The 21,839-nt window shown below is 33.5% G+C and overlaps 1 protein-coding gene across 2 annotated transcripts; it reads left to right on the top strand.

Annotated features, from left to right (window-relative positions):
- The first annotated feature begins 505 nt into the window (after positions 1 to 505).
- LOC107952058 (auxin-responsive protein IAA13) lies at positions 506 to 2,674 on the top strand. 2 transcript variants are annotated; one of them, XM_016887303.2, is made up of 5 exons: positions 506 to 1,353; positions 1,441 to 1,763; positions 1,850 to 1,967; positions 2,103 to 2,164; positions 2,242 to 2,674. In XM_016887303.2, exons 1-5 carry the CDS (start codon positions 989 to 991, stop codon positions 2,289 to 2,291), a joined length of 918 nt encoding a protein of 305 aa, XP_016742792.1. In that variant the 5' UTR covers positions 506 to 988; the 3' UTR covers positions 2,292 to 2,674. The 2 variants fall into 2 exon arrangements, with proteins under 2 accessions (XP_016742792.1, XP_016742791.1); XM_016887302.2 differs by having other exon boundaries at positions 692 to 1,353; positions 1,432 to 1,763.
- Positions 2,675 to 21,839: the final 19,165 nt, after the last annotated feature.

Here is a 21,839-nt window from a genome sequence, read left to right as displayed (position 1 = left end):
GAAATCATTACTTCTTTACTTCTTTTTTTTTTTGTTTATTCAATGTTTTACTTTTACTATAAATATTTTTTGGTTTATTTAATGGTTTACTTTTGACTATAAATATTTTTTTTATTGGAATGGAAAGCATAAATATTTTTAATATGGTAAAATTGGTGATATGAGATTTGGATTAAACTGATTAATTGAATTGAAATTTTTGATTCAATATATTTCAAATAATCAGAAAAAATTATTATGAAAAAAACGAGTGACAAACCATATCAATATGGAACTTATTTTAAAATTTGTTTTGGGTATTTATTTTTTTTGAGTTTAGCTAACTGGCACATATTTATTGTATAAATTCTAGAATTTTTATTATTTTTTATTTAAACATTATTAAATAAATTGAACCAATTTTAACTAATTCAGTCACCCAATCAAATTCTTACAAATAAATAAATAAATGAAGTAAAATGTGGTGAAAAAGTAGAATAAATATAGCATACTTTCAAGTTAAACCACAGCTCACATTCACAACGACAAAGACTTTGGAATGTCGACAATTAGACCAAAGACATCAGACATTAACTCCTACTTAACTCCCTAGTTTTATATGCCCTGACTCTTGTCTGCAGATTTACAGTTCCTTTTTTTATTTTTCTCTTTTTGGATTTCATTTTTTTTTATAACATATATATTTCCAACAAACAGAAGAAAAGCCAGATTCTAAAGAGACATGATCATGTCTAGGGAAAAAAATGTTGTTTTTTTTAAGTAAAGAGAGTGGTGACCGGTGAGAGTGCTAGGCGCACTAGCAGACATATGGGTCCCATCATCATCACTTCCTCCACCACCTTCTCTAACCTACCTTCTCCCTTTTTGCCCTCCCCTATACCTCCCCTCTTCTCCCCCCCCCCCCCAAAAAAAAAGAAAGCCGTTGTTTATTTTCCCCTCTTTCACTTGTAACACGTCTTGATCTTTGAACTTCTTTCCTTGTTTAGTGATGGAAGGTGAGTTAGTTTTACTTGGCGGTGGTGGTGGTGGCGGCGGCGGTGGTTCTTCTGGGGTTTCTACAAATGAATCAGCAGTGTTGTCTAACGTGGAGGTTGTTTCTGAGGCATGTTCATATCCAGCTGAGAGTGAGTTGGAGTTAGGTCTGGGGCTGAGCCTTGGTGGTGCTACAGGGAAAACTAAGCCTGCCACTGCCACTTCTTCATGGGGTGAGTGTGGTAGAATCTTGACTGCAAAGGACTTCCCTTCTGTGGTTTCTCATAGAACCAAAAATGGCGGTCCTTCTGTTTCTGTTTCTGGGACCAAAAGAGCTGCTGAATCTGTCTCCCATGAGGGTGGATCCCCTACTGGTATCAGGTTTATTTCTTCAACTCTTTATTAAACCTTCTTCTCTTCTGTGTTGTATTCAATTTATTCATTTTAATGCTTTGTTAGTGGAAGCAGTCAAGTTGTGGGATGGCCACCCATAAGAGCTTATAGGATGAACAGCTTGGTGAACCAAGCAAAGTCTCAAAGAGCTGATGAAGGAGACAGTGGAATTGGTGAAAAAGATAAACCCAAAGATGCTTTGAAGAAGAAACTTAATTACAATGGTAACAAAATCAGTTCAACAACTACTGTTAATGAAAAAGGACATCTTGGGTTTGTTAAGGTGAATATGGATGGAATCCCAATAGGAAGGAAAGTTGATTTGAATGCTCATTCTTGCTATCAGAGTTTGGCTCAAGCACTTGAGGATATGTTCCTCAGATCTACTAACTCAGTTGGTAATTCCTCTTTACTTGTGTTCTACTCCTCCTTCTCTGCTTTGTGTGGTGATGTTAATGCAATTAACCCCCCCATTTTTTTATAGGTGCAGAGAAGGAACAATTAACCAAGGCTTCTAAGCTTTTGGATGGATCATTTGAATTTGTTTTGACTTATGAAGACAAAGAGGGAGACTGGATGCTTGTTGGAGATGTCCCATGGAGGTATGACATTTGAGACTTGTAAATGACCCTTAAATCTAATCAAGTCCCAAAAGCAACAGCAGCAACCAAAATCAAACTAGTTTGATTCATGCTTGTGATGCTTATAGTATGCTTTTGTTTCTTGTCATGTTTCAGGATGTTTGTGAGCTCGGTCCGAAGGCTCCGAATCATGAGGACTTCTGAGGCTAATGGACTTGGTATGCATAAGAAAAGCATGGCAAACCACTCTTGTTTTTGTTTTTGGTTTCTGAATCTTGTTATTCATTTGTTGCAGCCCCAAGATTCCATGATAGCAATGAAAGGCAAAGAAGCAAGCCCATTTAGGCACATCAACGCCATGAGTCATTTAAATTCCTTAAAGAAGACTAGTACAAAAAAAGAATCCACAGGTTGAACACAGAAGCTAAAGCAAATTAGAGAAGTTGATGAATATTGATATCGCACATGAGATTGGTTTCTCACCGCTTGTTAGAGTCGTCATCCTCGAATCATCATATGATTCTCGTTGCTGTTGTTTTATTTTTGTTGGTTTTGTTTTGTTAGGTGAAATTCAATCTAGTTTTTCGCTCTTATACAGTGCCATGATCATATATACATTCCAGCAACCTTTGACTGAATGCTGTTTTGTCATACTGTAAATATGGGACTATCAAGAAATCTAGAGTGTTTTTGAGTTTTGCTGCTACAAATTGCAGCTCAAGTTTTTATATATTTTGTGATCATAGAAGAAATGCTGTGTGATGCTGATTTACAAGTGTTCTCATTCTCTTGGTTGGTTTATGTTTTTCTTTAAATCTGAAGTTGTTGAGTGATTTGTTATAATTATAATTTAATCCTTTTGTGTATGTGTTGGACATGAATGTCGGGAAAAATAAAAAAGTTCGGATAACACTTTGGTAGGGTAGGAAAATTAAGTGCAAAACTTGGTGAGTGGATATAATAATAATGCTTGCATTAGTCTTTACGAGCATCATTGCCTAAAGTTAGTGAGTGCTGCAGTTGCAACCAGCAACAATGAATTTGTTCCCTAAATATACCTTAATACTTATGCATAAACATATATCAATAGACAAATACCAACCTTATTTAAAAATTGGATCAAATTCATAACCACAATTCAGTATGATCTATGCTCAAATCATATATCAGTTGAACAAATGTAAAGAAGTAGCATGTTTTGAGGTTGATGAGGGAAGAACAATGGGGGATCATGTGTTGAACAGAACGGATGTTCTTTTGAGGGTCTAATCAGTGATTTTAAACCCATATTTTCTTGAGGGTCTAATCAATGATTTGATAAATTACCTTCAGATGACACATATCCACAAAGCTAGAGTTTGAAGCTTTGACAATAAACACTTGGATGGATTATGTGATTTCTGATTTCTTTTCAAAAACAAAGGAATTTTGTGGCTCAGAAAAGAGAAACATTAAAAAACTTCGCAGCCCTATGAAAAATTTTCCGTGTTTTTAGGTCAGGTAGGATGTTTATGTTTTCTGTAATATTTAAATTTATATTATTATATTAAGATATGAATCAATTTTGTAATATTTGAATTTATATAATTATATTAACATACCAACTAAATGGGTATTGGAGTAGTTTAGTTTTCACTCGGGTTGGATTATTTATTTATTTCTTGTTTAAATTATATAGTAAAAATTTAAAGTTTACAATAATTATACCAATAAAATGTCGATTTAACCTTAGTTTAATTGACATGATTGATGCTATAATAAATAGAAAAATGTGAGTTTAAGAACACTTAAATAAATATTATCTTTTTATTTAAGAGTTTAGAATATAAATAGAAATAGAATACATTATTAAAATAAAAAATTTCAGAAAATATAAATATTAAAAAGTAGTTGTAGATCCAATGGAAATGTAAAAGGAGATAGGTAATAAGAAGGGGGGTGTTGATGAAAACTGGGACATATCTGGGTGCTTGAGATTATGCAATGATAATGAAATTGACTGTGAAGATTAGCAGGCAACTGGTAATGATCTGCTTCTCCCATTTTCCATAATTACTTTCTTTTAATTGATTGTGAAATACAACTGTTGTCTACTATCACTTCCATTCCATGCTTTTTCTTTAACTCTCACTGCAGCCTTTTCTCAAGCCAAATCTTTGTATTTATCAACAAAAATATCCTTCTCCTTCTCCTGCCCTTCTTTTTCATGCTTTAAATCTAATACCTACTTTTTCCTCTTTATTTTTGTATGCAATCACAAATATTTATTATGTGTTTGTATTTTTCTTTTATATATATAGTATTCTTGAGTAATATTTTTTCATGTTTCATTGATAAGAATATTAAGGTATTTATACATGAGTTACAAGAACTATTACAACTCACAACAAGGTCTGACTACTTTATTTTAATTCTATTGCCTTTGATATTGACATTCTTTATCTCTAATACAAACATTTTCTACAAATTTCAAGCCTGTTAGGCACGTTTTTATACAGCATGCTGTCGATGAAATAATATTGATGGTAACCTAGGAAGCTTTTCATTGGCCTTAACAGAAAAGAAAAAAAAAGATAGTATTCATAATTATGGTGAATTGAGACACATTCTGAATAGTGAATGTTTATGTTATATCATTCTGCTGCATCTTCTGTTTATGGTGGCCAATATAATTTTTGTCCAATTTTTTGGGACAAATCATAAATGCCATTGCCTGCCTCCATCATTTATTTATTATCATCAGATTCTTTAATATTATAAATATTAGAATTTAGTAATTTAAAAAGTCTTCAATAAAAATTTTAAAAAGTAAAATGGTTTGAATGTATATATTATCCAAAAAACTAAAGTGAATATATGCATTTATTCCAAATTTAAGAAAAATAAATAATATATATAATATATTTTCTAAAACTTTTGGAATAATTAGAGTCAAACTAAACCTTTCACTTTTCTTTAAAATAAAAATATTTTCTTTTTTTATTTACAAATTTTTAATATATATTTATTTCAATAACTAGATTGAAATTGTTATATATTATATTTGTATCAATATTTATCAAATATTTTGCATCCTTTTGAAATTAATAAGGGTAAAATGATTTTTTAGATTTATAATTTTTTTTTAAGATTCTTAGAATGCATATGGATAAAATAGTCTTTCACATTATTGTTAAAATCTTTTAATTTTTATATTATTTTTTAACAAATCACAAGAAAAAATGTATCTATTTATGTGTTATATTATTTTTTTTATTGTAAATATTTTTTATAGAGTGCCTAGAACTATTCATAGCCACTCTTCAACCCTTAAATAAAAAGATAATGCATTCCAACATACTCGAACCCACGACCTTTTGCACTAACAATAATGTCAATGTCAATCGAACTAAAACTCAATTAATATTTAGACAACTGTCTTGACAATATAGATTTAGGATAAAATATTAGTCTTCATTTTTATTTTTATTTTATTTTATATAATTAGATTTTTTTTTCACACATATTTGACAATATTTGTAATTTTATAAAACAATATTATTTTTAATTGAAATTGGATTAAAAAAATTCTTTAAGATTTCCATTTAATCTATAGTTTCCAAATTGTGTTCACCATCGTTGATGTTGTGTTTATTTGCCTTATAATATATTTTATTCAGTCATTATTTGATATTCTTCTATATTCTATAATATTTAGCAAATACTCTATTTAAAATTCACATATGACAATTAAAAATAAAATTAGAAATCATGCACAATATAATCAAATTAACCAAATTATACATATTTTTCAAATTAAAAATTGAAATAGCATCAAAATTGAAAATAAGGATTAAAAATCTAAATCTTTTAACATATAATAATTTACTATCACAATGTTAGAAGTAAAGTTATCTTAAATTTTAAAACGAAAAAAAAAAACCTAAAATAATTAATAGAAAATGACTTGTATCTTTATTTCCTATCGACTTTTCTATTCCATTTTAGTTCACAATATAATTTATAGTTTTATTACATTTGGTAATAAATTGTTTGCTTTATTTATTTTTTTTAAGAAAATAAAGCATAAGCAAGTAACTAAAATTATCAAGCTTCAACATATTTTGCTTCTGAATGTTGCACATGTTGGATCCTCTTTTTATATATTTCTCATATTTTATGGCGGGTCATTCAGAATAATCAATTAATTCATCTTACCTCCCGTCTCCTTAGCTAATATGAATATCACATATATAATAATGATAATTACATGTTATTATTTACTATCAAAATAGGTTAGCTCAAATTAAAAGTTATCTAATTTGGTTAAAATTTTATTGAGCTTTAATTATTAAATAAAGTATGGATCAAATATGTGTAGATACTCTAGTAATTAATTTCTAATCAAATTCTAATTAATGATGGGCTAATTAGGAATTAAGGCTAATATGCCAAAGTTATAAATATTAGGGTTATGGTCCCTAAATTACGTATAATATATCTTTTCTAATATTTCATCCTTAGGAAAGAGAGCAAATATTTTATGAATTTCTTGTGTGTTAATTTGGAGGATCAAATCCCCAAGATCCAGAAAAAAAAAACTTCAAGGAATTTGTAACTCCCCGATATTTCTATTTCGGTTTCTGGATAATTTTAACACAAGTATGTATCTGCTTTAATGGTTAAGTGTTCTAGGTGTGTGTGTGAGGTCTCAAGTTCAAGCCTTACCTTTAGTAAATTTTAGAATTTTTTTGACTTAAGCCCTTTTACTTGCTTAGTGGGCTTATATTGAACTAATTGTAAAAACATATTAGAATAGGCTTACTGGTTTAGTGGTTAGGTGGAGTGTGGGTTTGTTGGAGGTTTTGTGTTTGAATCCTTGTACAAGTGTGATTGTTAATATTTTTGTTCTGTTGGCTTGTAGAGTTTCGGTAGAACGAAAAGTCTAAGTAGTGGTTAATAGTAGGATTAGTGGAGTAAATTGAGGGATTTAAGGATAATTGTTGTTTATTTTTATTTTTTTCAAAATCCCCAAAATTCTTCCAGTTTTGACGTCCCGTTTTCCTCTTACTCTGCCGAATTTTTCCTTCTTTCCCCTTCTCCTTTCCGGTTTTCCAATTGTCTCCCTTTTTGTTCAACGTTTGTTTACGCTCGTTCGATATGTAACTGTTCTGCCGCTATTTTAAGGTTTTGTGGTTAGTGTTTTAATGGGGATTTTGTACTTATTCTTGATTAGGGGAAGATTCAGAGGTTTGAAATCGTTCGTCGATGACTTAGTTGTGAGGAAGTTACCGCTGTTCAATTGAAGGTAAGATTTGGTTGCCCAATTTGCTGAATAACTTGTTTGGGGTCGGTTTAGTTTATCATTTTAAGCAATTAATTCGGAGTCTTTTGGATGATTTTAGGTTCTGGTGGTCTCGAGAGCGTTTCGCATCAAATCGATACGAGGTGTGTATCTGAAACACAGAAAAACGAGGTTCGATGAAAGCTGAAAAACCCCACTGTTGACGCCACATGGCCGTGCAGTAGGCCCTGTGGTAGGCTGTGTGCAATGACACGACCGTGTGATCGACGAAGTCCAGGCCGTACGCTAGACACGACTATACGATGGCTAGAGTGTAGCCGTGTGGGCCGTATGTGCTAGACTGAATTAGGTGTGAAAGCCCATACGGGAACACCACACGGGCATGTGATAACTGGGCCAGGCCGTGTGATCCACACGTGCTAGGCCAATCTGGGCGTGTGGGCCTACACGGTCAACCCATACAGGCGTGTGGGCCTATTGTACTAAAATTTTCTATAGGGTCGCACGGGTCATCCTAATCGCTGTGGACCTACCGTGGGGTCGTAAAGGCTTACTAAACCCTAAAACTATATGTTCTGTTAGATTGATGTACTGTTATAAGCATGCCTATGTTTGTTTATCTGTTATCAGTTTATGAGAGCATGTTAAGCTTGATTTATTTGTTAATTCTGTATGCATGTTCTGTTACGGTGATTGGGGTAGGATTATACATATTGGAGGAAGTGTTTTGAAAAGCAGATTGTGCCTAATATCTGGCAGCACAGCTGCATTATATCTAATATGTGTCATATTGATATAGCGTGTGCGTAGGGCTGGGTGGGTGTTTTAAACCCCATATGGTGTGTAGGGATGGTCGGAGATGGTGTGTAGAGGATGGAGGTAGGATTCCGAAATCTGATTTGCATATCTTTGATTGTATCTGAATCTGAAATGGGCTCAGGCTCGAATCTATATCTGTATCTTACATGGACCCAGGCCCGATTGTGAATTTGTCTAATTTGTGATATTCTGTATGTGTACCTGCTTAACTTTGCTATTTACACACTGAGTTTACGTAAATTCGCCCCTTGTCTGTTTGTCTGTACAGGTAACCCACAGTTTTAGGCAGATTAGTACAACGGAGGACTCAACGGTGACCACTTATTTTACTATTTTATTTTGTTTTGGGGTTATTAAGTTTTGGCATTGAAGTTGTATTTTTCTGGGACTCTAGACTCTTTTAAAATTTTGACGTTGGTTTTGGGTTTTTGGTTTTACTTAATTATAACTGTGATGGTTTTCTAAAATCTTGAACTGATTTTTTGGACACAATATTTTCATAAGCTTCCGCTACAAACACGTTTTATCTTTAAATGATTAAATGAAATAAAGCTTTTGAAATTAAGAATAGCTCTAAAAGCTAACAACTGGAAAGGTTTTAACTTAATGACTATGGTTTTTCAACCCATTTCATGTGACACTCCTGAATTCAGCCATAACATCTAGGCCGGGTTTGAGGTGTTACAGAATTCATGGATTCAGGTACGCTTCTGCATCTAGTTTTATTCTTGTTTTGTTCTTGATGATTTGACATGAAAAATCCTGATTTATAATTTCTTAAGTTTCATTAATATCTTAATTTATGATTCTAACAAATGGCCTCCGAGCCTCGCCATATCGAATCATTGGGAATTTATTAAGGTTCTTAATTTGAATGATTGATTCATGAAATTTCGTGAGTTTTGTATTTTGGATATATATATTGACATTTGAAGGTTTATATTAAAGTATTTTTTTTAGATCTTGATTATCTTGAATTCATATTAAAATTTTAAGGTTTTGTTTTAATTTTTAATTTAGGTGATTTTCGAATTGATGGATTTAATTACAGAATTGGAAATATTTGTATAATATTACTTCAGCGAATGATCATGTTAAATTCAAGATTTTTATTTCTTTATTGGTTCTGTGTTTCAATTTCTATTTGCAATTGTTTCAATTTCAATTAAAAAAACATATACGACATTTAGTTAATTAAAAAAAAAGAAAGTTCACAGTATAGAAATTGATGCTTCGTTTATATAAAAATATATAATATATGCATGTTATGATTAATTCAATGTATGAGATGCATGCTTAATTCATATATATATTTTGATTATATACATATATAATATATGCATGTTGTTTTGGAAAAGTATACATATATATACACGCAATTATCTTTTAACTTGATTGAAAGATAAGATTAAGGTAAATATTTTGAAAAAAATTAATTTAAATTTTGGCTTTTAGTTAATAAGGTTTAATATTTTAAATAGATTAGTTGAAACAAAATGTCGCCAAAGTGACATCTTTTGTGTAGATTAGTTTATTTGAAATATCAAGATGATTATATATTTTTGTGATTCATGCGTTCATTGATTGACCCAAAGGTAAGTTAATATTTGGCAGAATTTCAACGACATTTGTGGTGATAAATGTGTGACAATTATAAGGTATTATATGTGAGCAATAAGTTAATCCAAAGATTAATTAATAGTTTGATATAATTTATTGTCAATGTTTGATTGCTATAACAAGAGTATCATTTACTGTTAATATTACTGTCCAAAAACTTGATATTAATGTTGTGTTTGGTATCTTGAGATGAGATTAGCCATTATCTTGAATTTATTGTTTACTTATGAATATTGGTTTGAGCTTGTTTTTTTATTTGTTCTATATTCAACTAGTTCATTTTCTGCTGCCACAATATTTGCTAATATAAATTCTATAACCATTCTTAATGGGACTAATTTTAAGAAATGGAAAAGGCACTTACTTATAGTGCTTGGCTATATGGTCATAGACCTTACACTAAGGGAAGAACAACCTGCACCTCTCACTATGGAAAGCAACCCTGATGTTAAGAGGGATTTTGAGAGGTGGGATAATTCAAATTGTATGAGTGTAATGATCATGAAACACAACATTCCAAAAGCCTTTAGGGGCATAGAATCTGAAGAGATTACTCAGGCCAAAGGTTTCCTTGATGAAATTGAGAAACGTTTTGCTAAAAATGATAAGGTTGAGATGACATCACTTCTAACTTCTTGATGTCTATGAAGTATAAGGGTCAATGTAACAACCTATTTTCAGTGAAACCGGAACAACAGTTTCGAGACCATAAATTCGAAGTTAGAAGAAAATTTATTTTAATATTATTTTATGGTCTAAAGTATGATAGAAATATCATATGAAAATTTCGTTAAGAAATTTTACCATTTACATGCCTAGCTTGATAAAAAGGACAAAACTGCATAAAGTGTAAAAGTTGAATTCTAGTAGCTAAAGGTATCAAATAGCTAATGAATTTAAAATTTGAGGTCCTTATATGACAAATAAATCATTTAGAGGAGTTAGTAGATAAGAATGATTATTCATCATTGGAATTTAGTAAATTATTACGGTTAATTTTGGAAAGATGATAAAATAATAATGATAAATGAAATAAATAATTAAATTAATATCATTTTCATCATCTTTCCTAAAACAAAAACATGGAAACCCTAGCCATGAAAGTTGAATTCTAGCAAACTTATTTTTCTTAATTAGATGAGTATTTTTGTCCTATTTTTAATGATTTTTATGTTTTTGAGATCGTAATAGCTTAATCTTGCTATCTCAGGGATTAATTTACAAAATCTTAAAGTATTAGGGTTTTTCCGTGGATGAGTATAGTTGAATTTTGAAGTTTTATGGTAGAAAATGAAAGGTTGTTGTTTTAGATAAATAACTTTTATAAAGAGAATTTTGATGAAATTATGATTTAGGGACTAAATTGAAAAGATGATAAATTCATGGAAAAATTCTAAATTTTATGAAATTCATGGGCTGCTATTGATATATATATATGAAAATCAACTAGGCTTGAAATAAGGATTAAATTGTATGAATTTCATTTTCCGTGCTTAGGGACAAAACCATAATTAATTAAAAGTTTAGGGGCAAAATAGTAATTTTTCAAAAGATGTGTGTTGGATTAAATTGAATATGAATCATATTAAATTGAGTTAAATTCATTCGTATAAATCTGGATAGACCTAATACAGAGTTAGATCAAGGAAAAGAGAAAGTATCAGATTAGTAGCCTACGAATTTATGAACATTTGTCGAGGTAAGTTCGTGTAACTAAATTGTATATTTATATTTTTTAAATTGAATATTATTGTATGAAACTTGTATAAATTTCCACGTGTATTTATTGATCACATATTCGACAAGTACCGTGTCTCGTTTGAACATTAGAAAATTGATGGATACAAATGACATGTCATTAAGGGTTCTGATTGATTGTGATCCTGCATGTGTTACAGACACACCATGGCTCTCATGAGCTTCCAAATATTTGAATCTCATGAGCTTCCCGATTAATGGCTCTCTTGAGTTTCCCATTATACAACTCGTATGAGTTTCCCGATATTTGGCTCGCAAGAGCTTCCTGTTATTCGGCTTACATAAGCTTCCCATTATATGGCTCGGAAGAGCTTCCCATTTACATGCTTGTAAAAGCATACATGTGCATGAATTGACAGAATACAATTTTGTACACTTCGAGTGTACTATCCGTGTATCCAACGATATTTTAAATGGTTCAATGAGAAATGTTCTGTTATAAGAAAATGTGAATATGATATGAACTGTTATCAGTATATACATGAAATTACATGGAAATGATATTAAGATGATAAATGTATGGAAATTGTTTGGTGGCTATGTTCATGATCTGTAAACTCTGGTAATGCTTCGTAACCCTATTCTGGCGACGATACGGGTTAGGGGTGTTACTGACGGAAATGTAAGGGAGTACATTATGGAGATGTTTCATACTGCTTCAAGACTTAAAACACTTAAGATCGAGCTTTCTAAGGAGTTGCGTGTTCTTATGGTTTTGGTATCGCTTCCTGCACAATTTAATCAATTTAAAATTAGTTACAACTGTCAAAAGGAGAAATGGACTCTAAACGAGCTCATTTCTCATTGTATGTAAGAGGAAGAAAGATTGCAGCGTGATAAGTCTAAAAGTGCCTATTTGACCAATGCCCCTAAAGACAAGGGCAAGAAAAGAAAATATCAGAATGAAGCTACTAAGGGTCCAGCTCAAAAGAAACAACAACAAGATATAGAGAGTTGTTTCTTTTGTAGCAAGTTTGGACACGTGAAGAAAGATTGTACCAAATATCATGCCTGGTGTGCAAAGAAAGGTATAATTCTTAATTTGGTCTGTTCTGAGGTTAATTTAGCTTCAATACCTAGAAACAATTGGTTGATAGATTTTGGTGCTACTACTCACACAAGTGTTTCCATGCAGGGTTGCCTGAGTTACTGAAAGCCAAGTGATGGTGAAAGACACAACTTCCTAGGCGATGGAAAATCGGTAGAAGTGGAAGCGATTGGGCATTTTAGGTTATTATTAGGAATTGATTTTTATTTGGATTTAAAAGACACTTTTATTGTACCATCATTTAGATGGAATTTAGTTTATGTTTCTTTGTTGGACAAATTTGGATATTATTGTTCATTCGAAAACAATCAATTTAGTTTGTCTTTAAATTTAAATGTTGTTGGAACTGGTTATTTAAATACTTATGACAACCTTTATTTGCTAGAAACAATTTCATCCTATAATGAAACCTTGCATGTGGAATCATGTGGTATTAAATACAAATTAAATAAGGAAAATTTAGCATCATTATGACATAAACACTTAGGTCATATCTCAAAAGTTAGAGTTGAACGCCTTGTGTCTGATGCTATTTTAGAGTCCCTTGACTTCACAGACTTTGATGTCTGTGTCAATTGCATTAAGGGAAAACAGACCAATACCAAGAGATTGGCTGCCAACAGATCTTCAAACATCTTAGAATTAATTCATACAAATATTTGTAGGTCATTTTCTATGGCATCCTGAAATGGTCAACAATATTCCATAACATTCATAGATGATTACTCATGTTATGGGTACCTATATCTAATTCATGAGAAATCTGATTCTCTGGACGTGTACAAAACTTATAAAGCTGAAGTTGGGAATCAAATCAAAAAAAGGAGTAAAAACATTGATCTGATTGTGGTGGTGAGTACTATGGTAGATATGATGGCTTAGGTGAACAATGTTTAGGACCATTTGCGAAATTCCTAAAGGAATGTAGTATTGTCCCACAATACACCATGCCAGGATCACAGAGTATGAATGGTGTAGCTAAAAGACGAAACATGACTATTAAGGATATGGTAAGGAGCATGATTGCTCATCTATCTTACCTAAGTCCTTCTTGGGGAGAAGTATTAAAGACAAAGCTTACATTCTGAATAAAGTACCCAATAAAGCAGTTGCAAAAACACCTTATCAGCTTTGGACAGGTCAAAAGGCTAGTTTAAAGCACTTTTACATTTTGGGATGTCCAGTTGAAGCAAGGTCTTTTAGGCCAAATGAAAAGAAATTGGACTCCAAAACAGTGAGCACCTACTTTATTGGTTATTCTGAGCGATCTAGGGGCTATAAGTTTTATGATCCCGTAATAAGGAATATTTTTGAGATGGGAATTGCAACATTTTTTGAAGATGATGAGTTTGGGGGGAGAAATAACGTCAGAGACATTACTTTTGAAGAGGAATTAGATTTTAACTCAGTTCCTACTATCACTTTTGACGATGTTCAGGTTCTCATACCTATCATTGATCAAGACGGGAATCCAGAACCTCAACAAGATAATGTTGAAGAACTCTCCATTCAAGATGAGGTAATTATTCCAGAAGAACAACCTCAACAACCTTAAAAACAAATGCCATTAAGAAGGTCCACAAGAGAAATGAGAAATGTTATTCCAGATGATTATGTTGTATTTCTCCAAGAACATGAGAATGATAATAGAATGATAGAAGATGATCCAATCAACTTTCATCAGGTTATGAAAAGTTCTAATTCTCAAAAGTGGATTGATGCCATGAAAGATGAGTATAAGTCTATACAATATAATCAAGTTTGGGAACTTGTCCCATTACTTGAAGGTGCAAAACCAATTGGCTGTAAATGAATATTTAAAGCCAAGAGGGATGAAAATGGTAATATGGAGTGGCATAAGGTGCGTCTTGTAACTAAAGGATATACTCAGAAAGAATGCATTAATTTTATAAAGAGTTTCTCTCCAGTTTCATCGAAAGACTCTTTCAGGATAATCATGGTGCTTGTTGCTCATTTTGATCTTGAGTTACATTAGATGTATGTTAAGACTACGTTTCTTAATAGCGAAATTGAAGAAACAATTTATATGGTGCAACAAGAAAATTTTGAGTCAGAAGACTCAAAGAATATAGTTTTCAAATTGATAAAATCCATCTATGAACTCAAACAAGCTTCCCGTCAATGGTACCACAAGTTTCATTAAATAATTGTTTCATTCGATTTTGAGTTGAATATTGTTGATGATTGTGTGTAATACCCCCATTTTTGGGGTTAGAAGTTTGAAATCCAAGTAAGGTTCAGTGAGTAGATCAAGCAATTAGGTTAGTTTTCGCGTTTTTATGTAAGAATGAGCTTGCTGGTCTAGTGGTTGGTTATGTGTTAGTTTAGCTTGGGGGCTTGAGTTTGAGTCCTTAGGTGTGTTTTGAGGGAATAATTTTAATTTAGCTTTGTTTTTTTAAAAGGTTAGATTTTTATTTTTATTTGTCTTATTTTTATTTTATTTTGTTGTATTAAAAAAAAGAGAAAGGAAAAAGAAACAGAGGTTTTCTTTTTACGTTTTTGGTTTTCTAAATTTTCTCTGCAAATTCATCTTTTCCCTTCTCCTTTTCTTCTCCCAAAATTATTTTTTGTGTTGTTGTGGTTTCTTCGTTTTGAACGGTTTCGGGTTCTAGAGGGAGATGCGGTTGAGTATCAAGTAAAAGGCATTGTGGTTCACCGTTTGTTGGGGCGTCTTTGATCGCGAATCAAGTGTGGATTCAAACTCTCCAACTTCATTTGTAGTTTATTGTTTCGATTATGTGGAATTTGATATATTCTAAGTGGTTTGGTGAATGTATGGAAAGTTTTGCTTCTAAGTTACATAAAACTTGGTTTTCTATGGCATGTTTTTGAACTATTAAGGTTTAGGGGGCGTTTAGTGTGTAAATTCACTATTTGCAGGATGTTTCAAGGTAGTTTTGAGACCACATAGGTGGCCATATGGCCGTGTAGAATTAAGAATTAGGGTTTTTGAGCAGGATTAGGTGCCAACGGGCTGGCCAGACGACCGTGTGGTTGATTTGGGGAAAATAGTCAATTTTCACATAGCCATGTCCATTAGGCACATAGTCGTGTGCGTTTAAGAATTAGGGTTGGCTGTTTTGGTACCACACAACTTGGCCACATAGCTGTGTAGCCAATTTGGAGATTTAGGGATCCCACACAAGCGTGTGTTTTGGATACATGGTCGTGTCTGGTAGGCACACGGGCGTATGAGGCCCTCATATGGTCGTGTCTGTTCTGTACACTATTTTAGCACGAACAGACAGAGAGTTACACAGCTAGATCACACGACCATGTACCTAGGTCACACGGGCATGTGCCTCCTTCTGCACGGGCGGGTGCCCCTTCACATGGACGTGTTGACCCCTCACACAGCCTAGGCATTTTCCCTAGGACTGGGGCACAAGGTCTTGTGGCCTTTTCTCGCTGATTTTTTATCTGTGTCGATTTCAGGCTTGATTGTGTTTCTGTAGGTTCTGACTCTTAGCTAAGTCTCAGTAAGGGTGGTCGGGACTTTGTTTCGGCTTTGACTTGTGTGTTTTTTTATTATAGCTTTATGTAAGTAACTCGTTTGAGTGTTATTCAATGTTATTATGAAATTGATTTTAAATACGGGTTAGTGAGTGTACGCATTTCTGGATTTGTTTAATTGGTGTGTGGGAGTTTGTATGTGGTGTGTATTCTGTGGCTGCACGAAAATTCTGTGATTGATTGATTGGATGTGAGTTTTTGTGTCCAAATGACTGTCTAGAAATTTTGTATTTTGATTCTGTACGCCTATCTGCATACATATAATTGCATACAACTTTTGGGGTTTGGTTGTGAAGAGAAAGAAAACTATTTTGATCTGGAAGTTAAACTGCAACTTATCTGTATAACGGTTTACCGCACTGTACTGCATATACGTTAGCTTTGCTGCGTATTATTATCTAAGCTGACAGTTTAAACTGCAACATATTTGCACAGTGGTTTACCACAATGCATTCTACTGTATATATGCCAACTTTTGCTGCGTATTATTTTTTGAGTGGCTTAGTCCACATACATGGTGTGTAGGGTTGGATGGGCCTTTTGAGGTCCTATGTGGTGTGTTTGGTTAGATGAACTTAAACAACTCTTTTGGGGTGTGATCGGGGGATAGAGAGGTGTTTTGGTTAGATGGGTGGGTTTTTCTTACTTGATTGCATTTATACATATCTGATTAAGTGACTGGGTCTAAGTTTGTTTGTCTGTATTTTATCTGTTAGTCTTAACATTTGTGACTGTTCTAATTGCGTCTATTGAGGTGTAAGCGTAGTCCCTATTTTCTTATCATTGTGTTTAGGATGATAGTGTTTTGGTATTGACCCGTTGATGGGTTTACTGGTTGACTATGTTGGTTGTATAATATGGTGTGCTTGATTGTTATGTACGATTGCAAGGTTCATACTATGTTTACCTTTTGGTTCTGTATTTCCCTGTAAGTGTGTTCTGCTCTTAAACTGCTATTTGGATTTCTGTTCTATAAATCTGCTGTTAGTCGCCTTTTGAGCTCACAGTGAGCTCGTGTAGTTCACCCCTTTAGTGTTTCTCCTTTCAGGTATGTTTACGTTTTCTGATGCTGGACTTGGTATGCGGAGGTCTTAGATAGTCAGGGTTAAACAGGTTTTAATAGTATTTTTATTTTATAATTTCTGAGTTTATAATTAAATAATTTTGAATTATAAGTACTATTTCAAAATTCTGGTACAAAATTCTATGTTTTACGCACGTAAGTGACATTGGGACTGTATTTTTTTTGAAATATCAAGATTTTATAACTGAGAGTTTTATGTAACTTAAATATTGTCTTGTCTTCTAACTTGTTAAACTAAAATTTTCTACTATCACTTCGGTGACCAATGTGACCTCCGGTATTTGGTCTAAACTTTGAGGCCAGGTTTTAGGGCATTACATTTAGAGGTATCAGAGCTAGGTTTGCCAAAACTCAACCTGTGTTTACGTAACCGTTTGCATGTATGTTCGCTTTAGAATTTTTTTTTGAAAAACTATATCACATTAATTTGAAATGATTTGTGTTTTGAAAATGTTTTACAAAAATAAAATGTCTAAGACTTCAATGCTGGTCGGGGTGGAAATTTTGAAACTATAAGATTAGAAAGTGTGGAATTTTGTATTTATTCTATGTTCGTTTCCTGGAAATCAGATATTCTGAAGATTAGTCATAAGACCGATATGGATTCTGGTGACAAGTGAGATCGTTGGGATCAATCCGGTGAGACTTTCGAGGAGTTATCTCCATTATCGGGACATATTTCTGTTTAAGAGTCGAAAGTCAATGCGATTCAGCCAACTTCAGGGAGTAATAACCCGGAGCTCGATACTGAGGCATTGACTCGGGTAGTGAGAGAAGTGTTAGAGCAAATGCCCTAGGCTAGGTTAGACAAACATAGAGAGTTAGTGAAAATTAGGTGTGTAGATTTTCGGAAGAAGAGATATCGTAGTCCTTCGAGGTTAGAGCCTCAGTCTATGACACGTGAGAGAACACATTTGAGCGATAATAAAGGTTTTACGGAGGGTGCTAGTAGTGGAACGAGCGCTCCATTTTGTGAGCATTGTAAGAAGTTCCATCCGGGCTACTATTGGAAGAAGGCGGGAGCGTGTCTCTAATACGGGTCCACAGATCATCGAATTCGGGAGTGCCCTCGTGGCACTGATATAGGTATAACTGGGTGCGGTTGGTTGTGAATGTTTCGATTTTTTGGTTATGGCTTAGTAATTGTATGTGATCTACAAATATGTATATGTTTCTATGGTTAAATGTTTTGGATGTGTGTTTGAGGTCTTGGGTCCAAGACTCACTTTTAGAAAATGTGTGTGTGAGATTCTAAAGTCTAGTATGGTAATACTACGGGATTAGAGTGCGCAACAGGAGCGTAATGGTGTAGTTTATGCTAGACAACCATTCTATTAGCTGGAAATTCATAGGACGAAATTTCTTTAAGGAAGGGGTGAGTTGTAACACCCCAATTTTTGGGGTTAGAAGTTTGAGATTCAAAGTAGGGGTCAGTGAGTAGATCGAGCAATTGGGTTAGTTTCTGCATTTTTATGTAAGAATGGGCCTACTGGTCTAGTGGTTGGTTGTGTGTTAGTTTAGCTTAGGGCCTAAGTTCGAGTCCTTAGGTGTGTTTTGAGGGAATCATTTTGATTTAGCTTTGTTTTGTTTTAAAAGGTTAGATATTTATTTTTATTTTTATTTTTATTTGTCTTACTTATTTTTATTTTATTTTGTTGTATTAAAAAAAAGAGAAAGGAAAAAGAAACAGAGAGCTTTTTTACATTTTTGGTTTTCCAAATTTTCTTTGCACATTCCTCTTTTCCCCTCTCCCTTTCTTCTCACGAAATTTCTTTTTTTGTCGTTGTGGTTTCGTCGTCTTGAATAGTTTTGGGTTCTAGAGGGAGATGCGATTGACTATCAAGTAGAAGGCATTGTGGTTCATCTTTTGTTTGAGCGTCTTTGATCGCGAATAAGGTGTGGGTTCAAGCTCTCTAATTTTATTTGCGGTTTGTTGTTTCAATTATGTGGAATTTGATATATTCTAAGCAGTTTGGTGAATGTGTTGAAGGTTTCGCTTCTAATTGTGTAAAACTTAATTTTCTATGGTATGTTTCTGAACTATTAGGGTTTAAGAGGCATTTGGTGTGTGAATTCACGGTTTGCAGGATGTTTTGAGGTGGGTTCAGGACCACATGGGTTTCCATACAGGCGTGTCTCTTTTCACACAATCGTGTGGAATTAGGAATTAAGTTTTTCAGGCAGGATTAGGTGCCACACGGCCGTATGGATGATTTGGGGAAAATAGTCGATTTTTACACGACCGTGTACCTTGGGCACACGGGCTTATGCGTTTGGGAATTAAGGTTAACTGTTTTTGTGCCACACAGCTGGCCAAATTGTCGTGTTGCCAATTTGGGGATTTAGGGATCCCATATGAGCGTGTGTTTTGGACCTACGGCCGTGTCTGGTGGGCACACGAGCTTGTGATACCCTTACACGGATGTGTCTGTCCTATACCCTAATTTAGCACAAATGGATAGAGAGTTACACGGCTAGATCACACGGCAATGTCCCTAGGTCACACAGGCGTGTGCCTCCTTTCACATGGGCCTGTGCCCCTCCACATAGGCGTGTTAACCCCTCATAGGGCCTTGGAATTTTCTACACGACTGGGGTACACAGTTGAGGCACACAGACGTATGGCCTTTTCTCGCTGATTTTTTATCTGTGTCAGTTTCAGGCTTGATTGTGTTTCTGTAGGTTCTGTGCCTTAGCTAAGTCTTAGTAAGGGTGGTCGGGAATTTGTTTCAACTTTGACTTGTGTGTTTTCATTGTTATAGCTTTATGTAAGCAACTCGTTTGAGTGTTATTCGATGTTATTATAAATTTGATTCTAAATCCAGGTTAATGAGTGTATGCATTTCTAAATTTGTTTGATTGGTGTGTGGGAGTTTGAATGTGGTGTGCATTTTGTGGCTGCACGAGAATTCTGAGATTGATTGACTGGATCTGAGTTTTTGTGTCTGAATGACTATTAGGAAATTTTGTATTTTGATTCTGTACGCCTATCTGCATACATACAATTGCATAAAACTTTTAGGGTTTGGTTGTGAAAAGAAGGAAGGCTGTTCTGATCTGGAAGTTAAACTGCAACTTATCTGTATAACAGTTTACCGCACTGTACTTCATATACGTCAGCTTTGCTGCGTATTATTATCTAAGCCGACAGTTTAAACTGCAACATATTTGCACAGCGGTTTACCACAATGCATTGTACTGTATATATGCCAACTTTTGCTGCGTATTATTTTTTGAGTGGCTTAGTCCACATACATGGTGTGTAGGGTTGGATGGGCCTTTTGAGGTCCTATGTGGTGTGTTTGGTTAGATGAACTTAAACAACTCCTCTGGGGTGTGATCGGGGGATGGAGAGGTGTTTTGGTTAGATGGGTGGGTTTTTCTTACTTGACTGCATTTATACATATCTGATTAAGTGACTGGGTCTAAGTTTGTTTGTCTGTATTTTAACTATTCTAATTGCATCTATTGAGGTGTAAGCGTAGTCCCTATTTTCTTATCATTGTGTTTATAACGATAGTGTTTTGGTATTGTAACATCCCAAAATAGGGCTTAGTCAGAATAGTGGTTTCTGGAGCACAAATTTGACATTAATTTTTTTTATGATCGTTATGAGGTTTAGAATATGAATATATGCATGTGTTAAAGTTTCATGAAGAAATTCCAAGTATTAGGTGTCTAATTGGAAATTATGGACTAAATTGAATAAGTTACAAAATTTGTGTTCTAGAAGCAATTTGTATGAAATTGCTTTGGATTATTAATTAAGAGGTCTTAAAGAGAAATTTTCCCAATTTCTAAGTTTTTGGACAAAAATGAGCTTGTATGAAAAATTTGAAGGAAATGCATTAAGGGCATTTTGGTCATTTGGTATATAAATGAAATAAAATGCGAAAATAAGCCAAAAATCAGCTCATTTTCTCCATGTTGCTATCAAAAATTAGGGTTCTCCATAGCTAGGGTTTTCAAGCTTTCTAAGCTCAATAGTAAGTGCTCCCAAGCCCCATTTTTAATGTTCTTCGTATTTTTAAAATCCCGATAAATTGCTCTCTCTATTTCTACCCATATTTAATGATAGGCCTCATATTTAGAAATTTAACCATGCATGAGAAGTTTATGTTTTGATGATTTATAGAGGGATATGAGAGTTTAAAGGACGATAAACAACTTTTACTAAGTAGTTTTTCACGGAAAGGGCTTTAGGGACTATTTTGTAAAAGTTGTAGAAAGGGTAGGAAAATATGAAATGAAGAAAAATATGGGCAGTTATAAACATGAAAAAATGTTCGGTTAGGCTTGGGTAACCAATAAATCCCATACATTGCATTATCCGAGCCTAGAGACTAAATTGTAAATATATAAAAGTATAGGGGTAAAATAGTAATTTTATCCAAGTATGAATTTTGGGTCATTTTGAGTAATGTATTATTAAACGAGCTAAATTTGGTATTATAGATCAAGAGAATCGTGAGACGGGTCTTGATCGAGGGAAGAACAAGGTTTACAAGAGTTAGGCTCATTTTCTAATGTTTTGTACCGAGATAAGTACATATGCAAATAAATACATTAATTATTATTAAATGATTTATTGATATTTATATGCTTAATATGCTCATTTAGCTATGTTGATAATATAACATGTTTTGATGCCTTGCTATATGAATATGAGACGTTGGCTGTGTAAAAGAAACCAATTATGCGAGTACGTTCAGTAAAAGTTTGGAAGTCTAAAAATCCCGTTTGAAC

The sequence above is a fragment of the Gossypium hirsutum genome, chromosome A10 (genome assembly GCF_007990345.1).
Source record: "Gossypium hirsutum isolate 1008001.06 chromosome A10, Gossypium_hirsutum_v2.1, whole genome shotgun sequence".
NCBI lineage: Eukaryota > Viridiplantae > Streptophyta > Magnoliopsida > Malvales > Malvaceae > Gossypium > Gossypium hirsutum.
This window is presented reverse-complemented; position numbering and strand designations above follow the sequence as displayed.

Coding starts and splice junctions, on each gene's coding strand:
- LOC107952058 (XM_016887302.2), top strand. CDS start 989: ATGGAAGGTGAGTTAGTTTTACTTGGCGGTGGTGGTGGTGGCGGCGGC. Junction 1,764..1,849: donor CAGATCTACTAACTCAGTTG/GTAATTCCTCTT, acceptor ATTTTTTTATAG/GTGCAGAGAAGGAACAATTA. Junction 1,968..2,102: donor GTTGGAGATGTCCCATGGAG/GTATGACATTTG, acceptor GTCATGTTTCAG/GATGTTTGTGAGCTCGGTCC.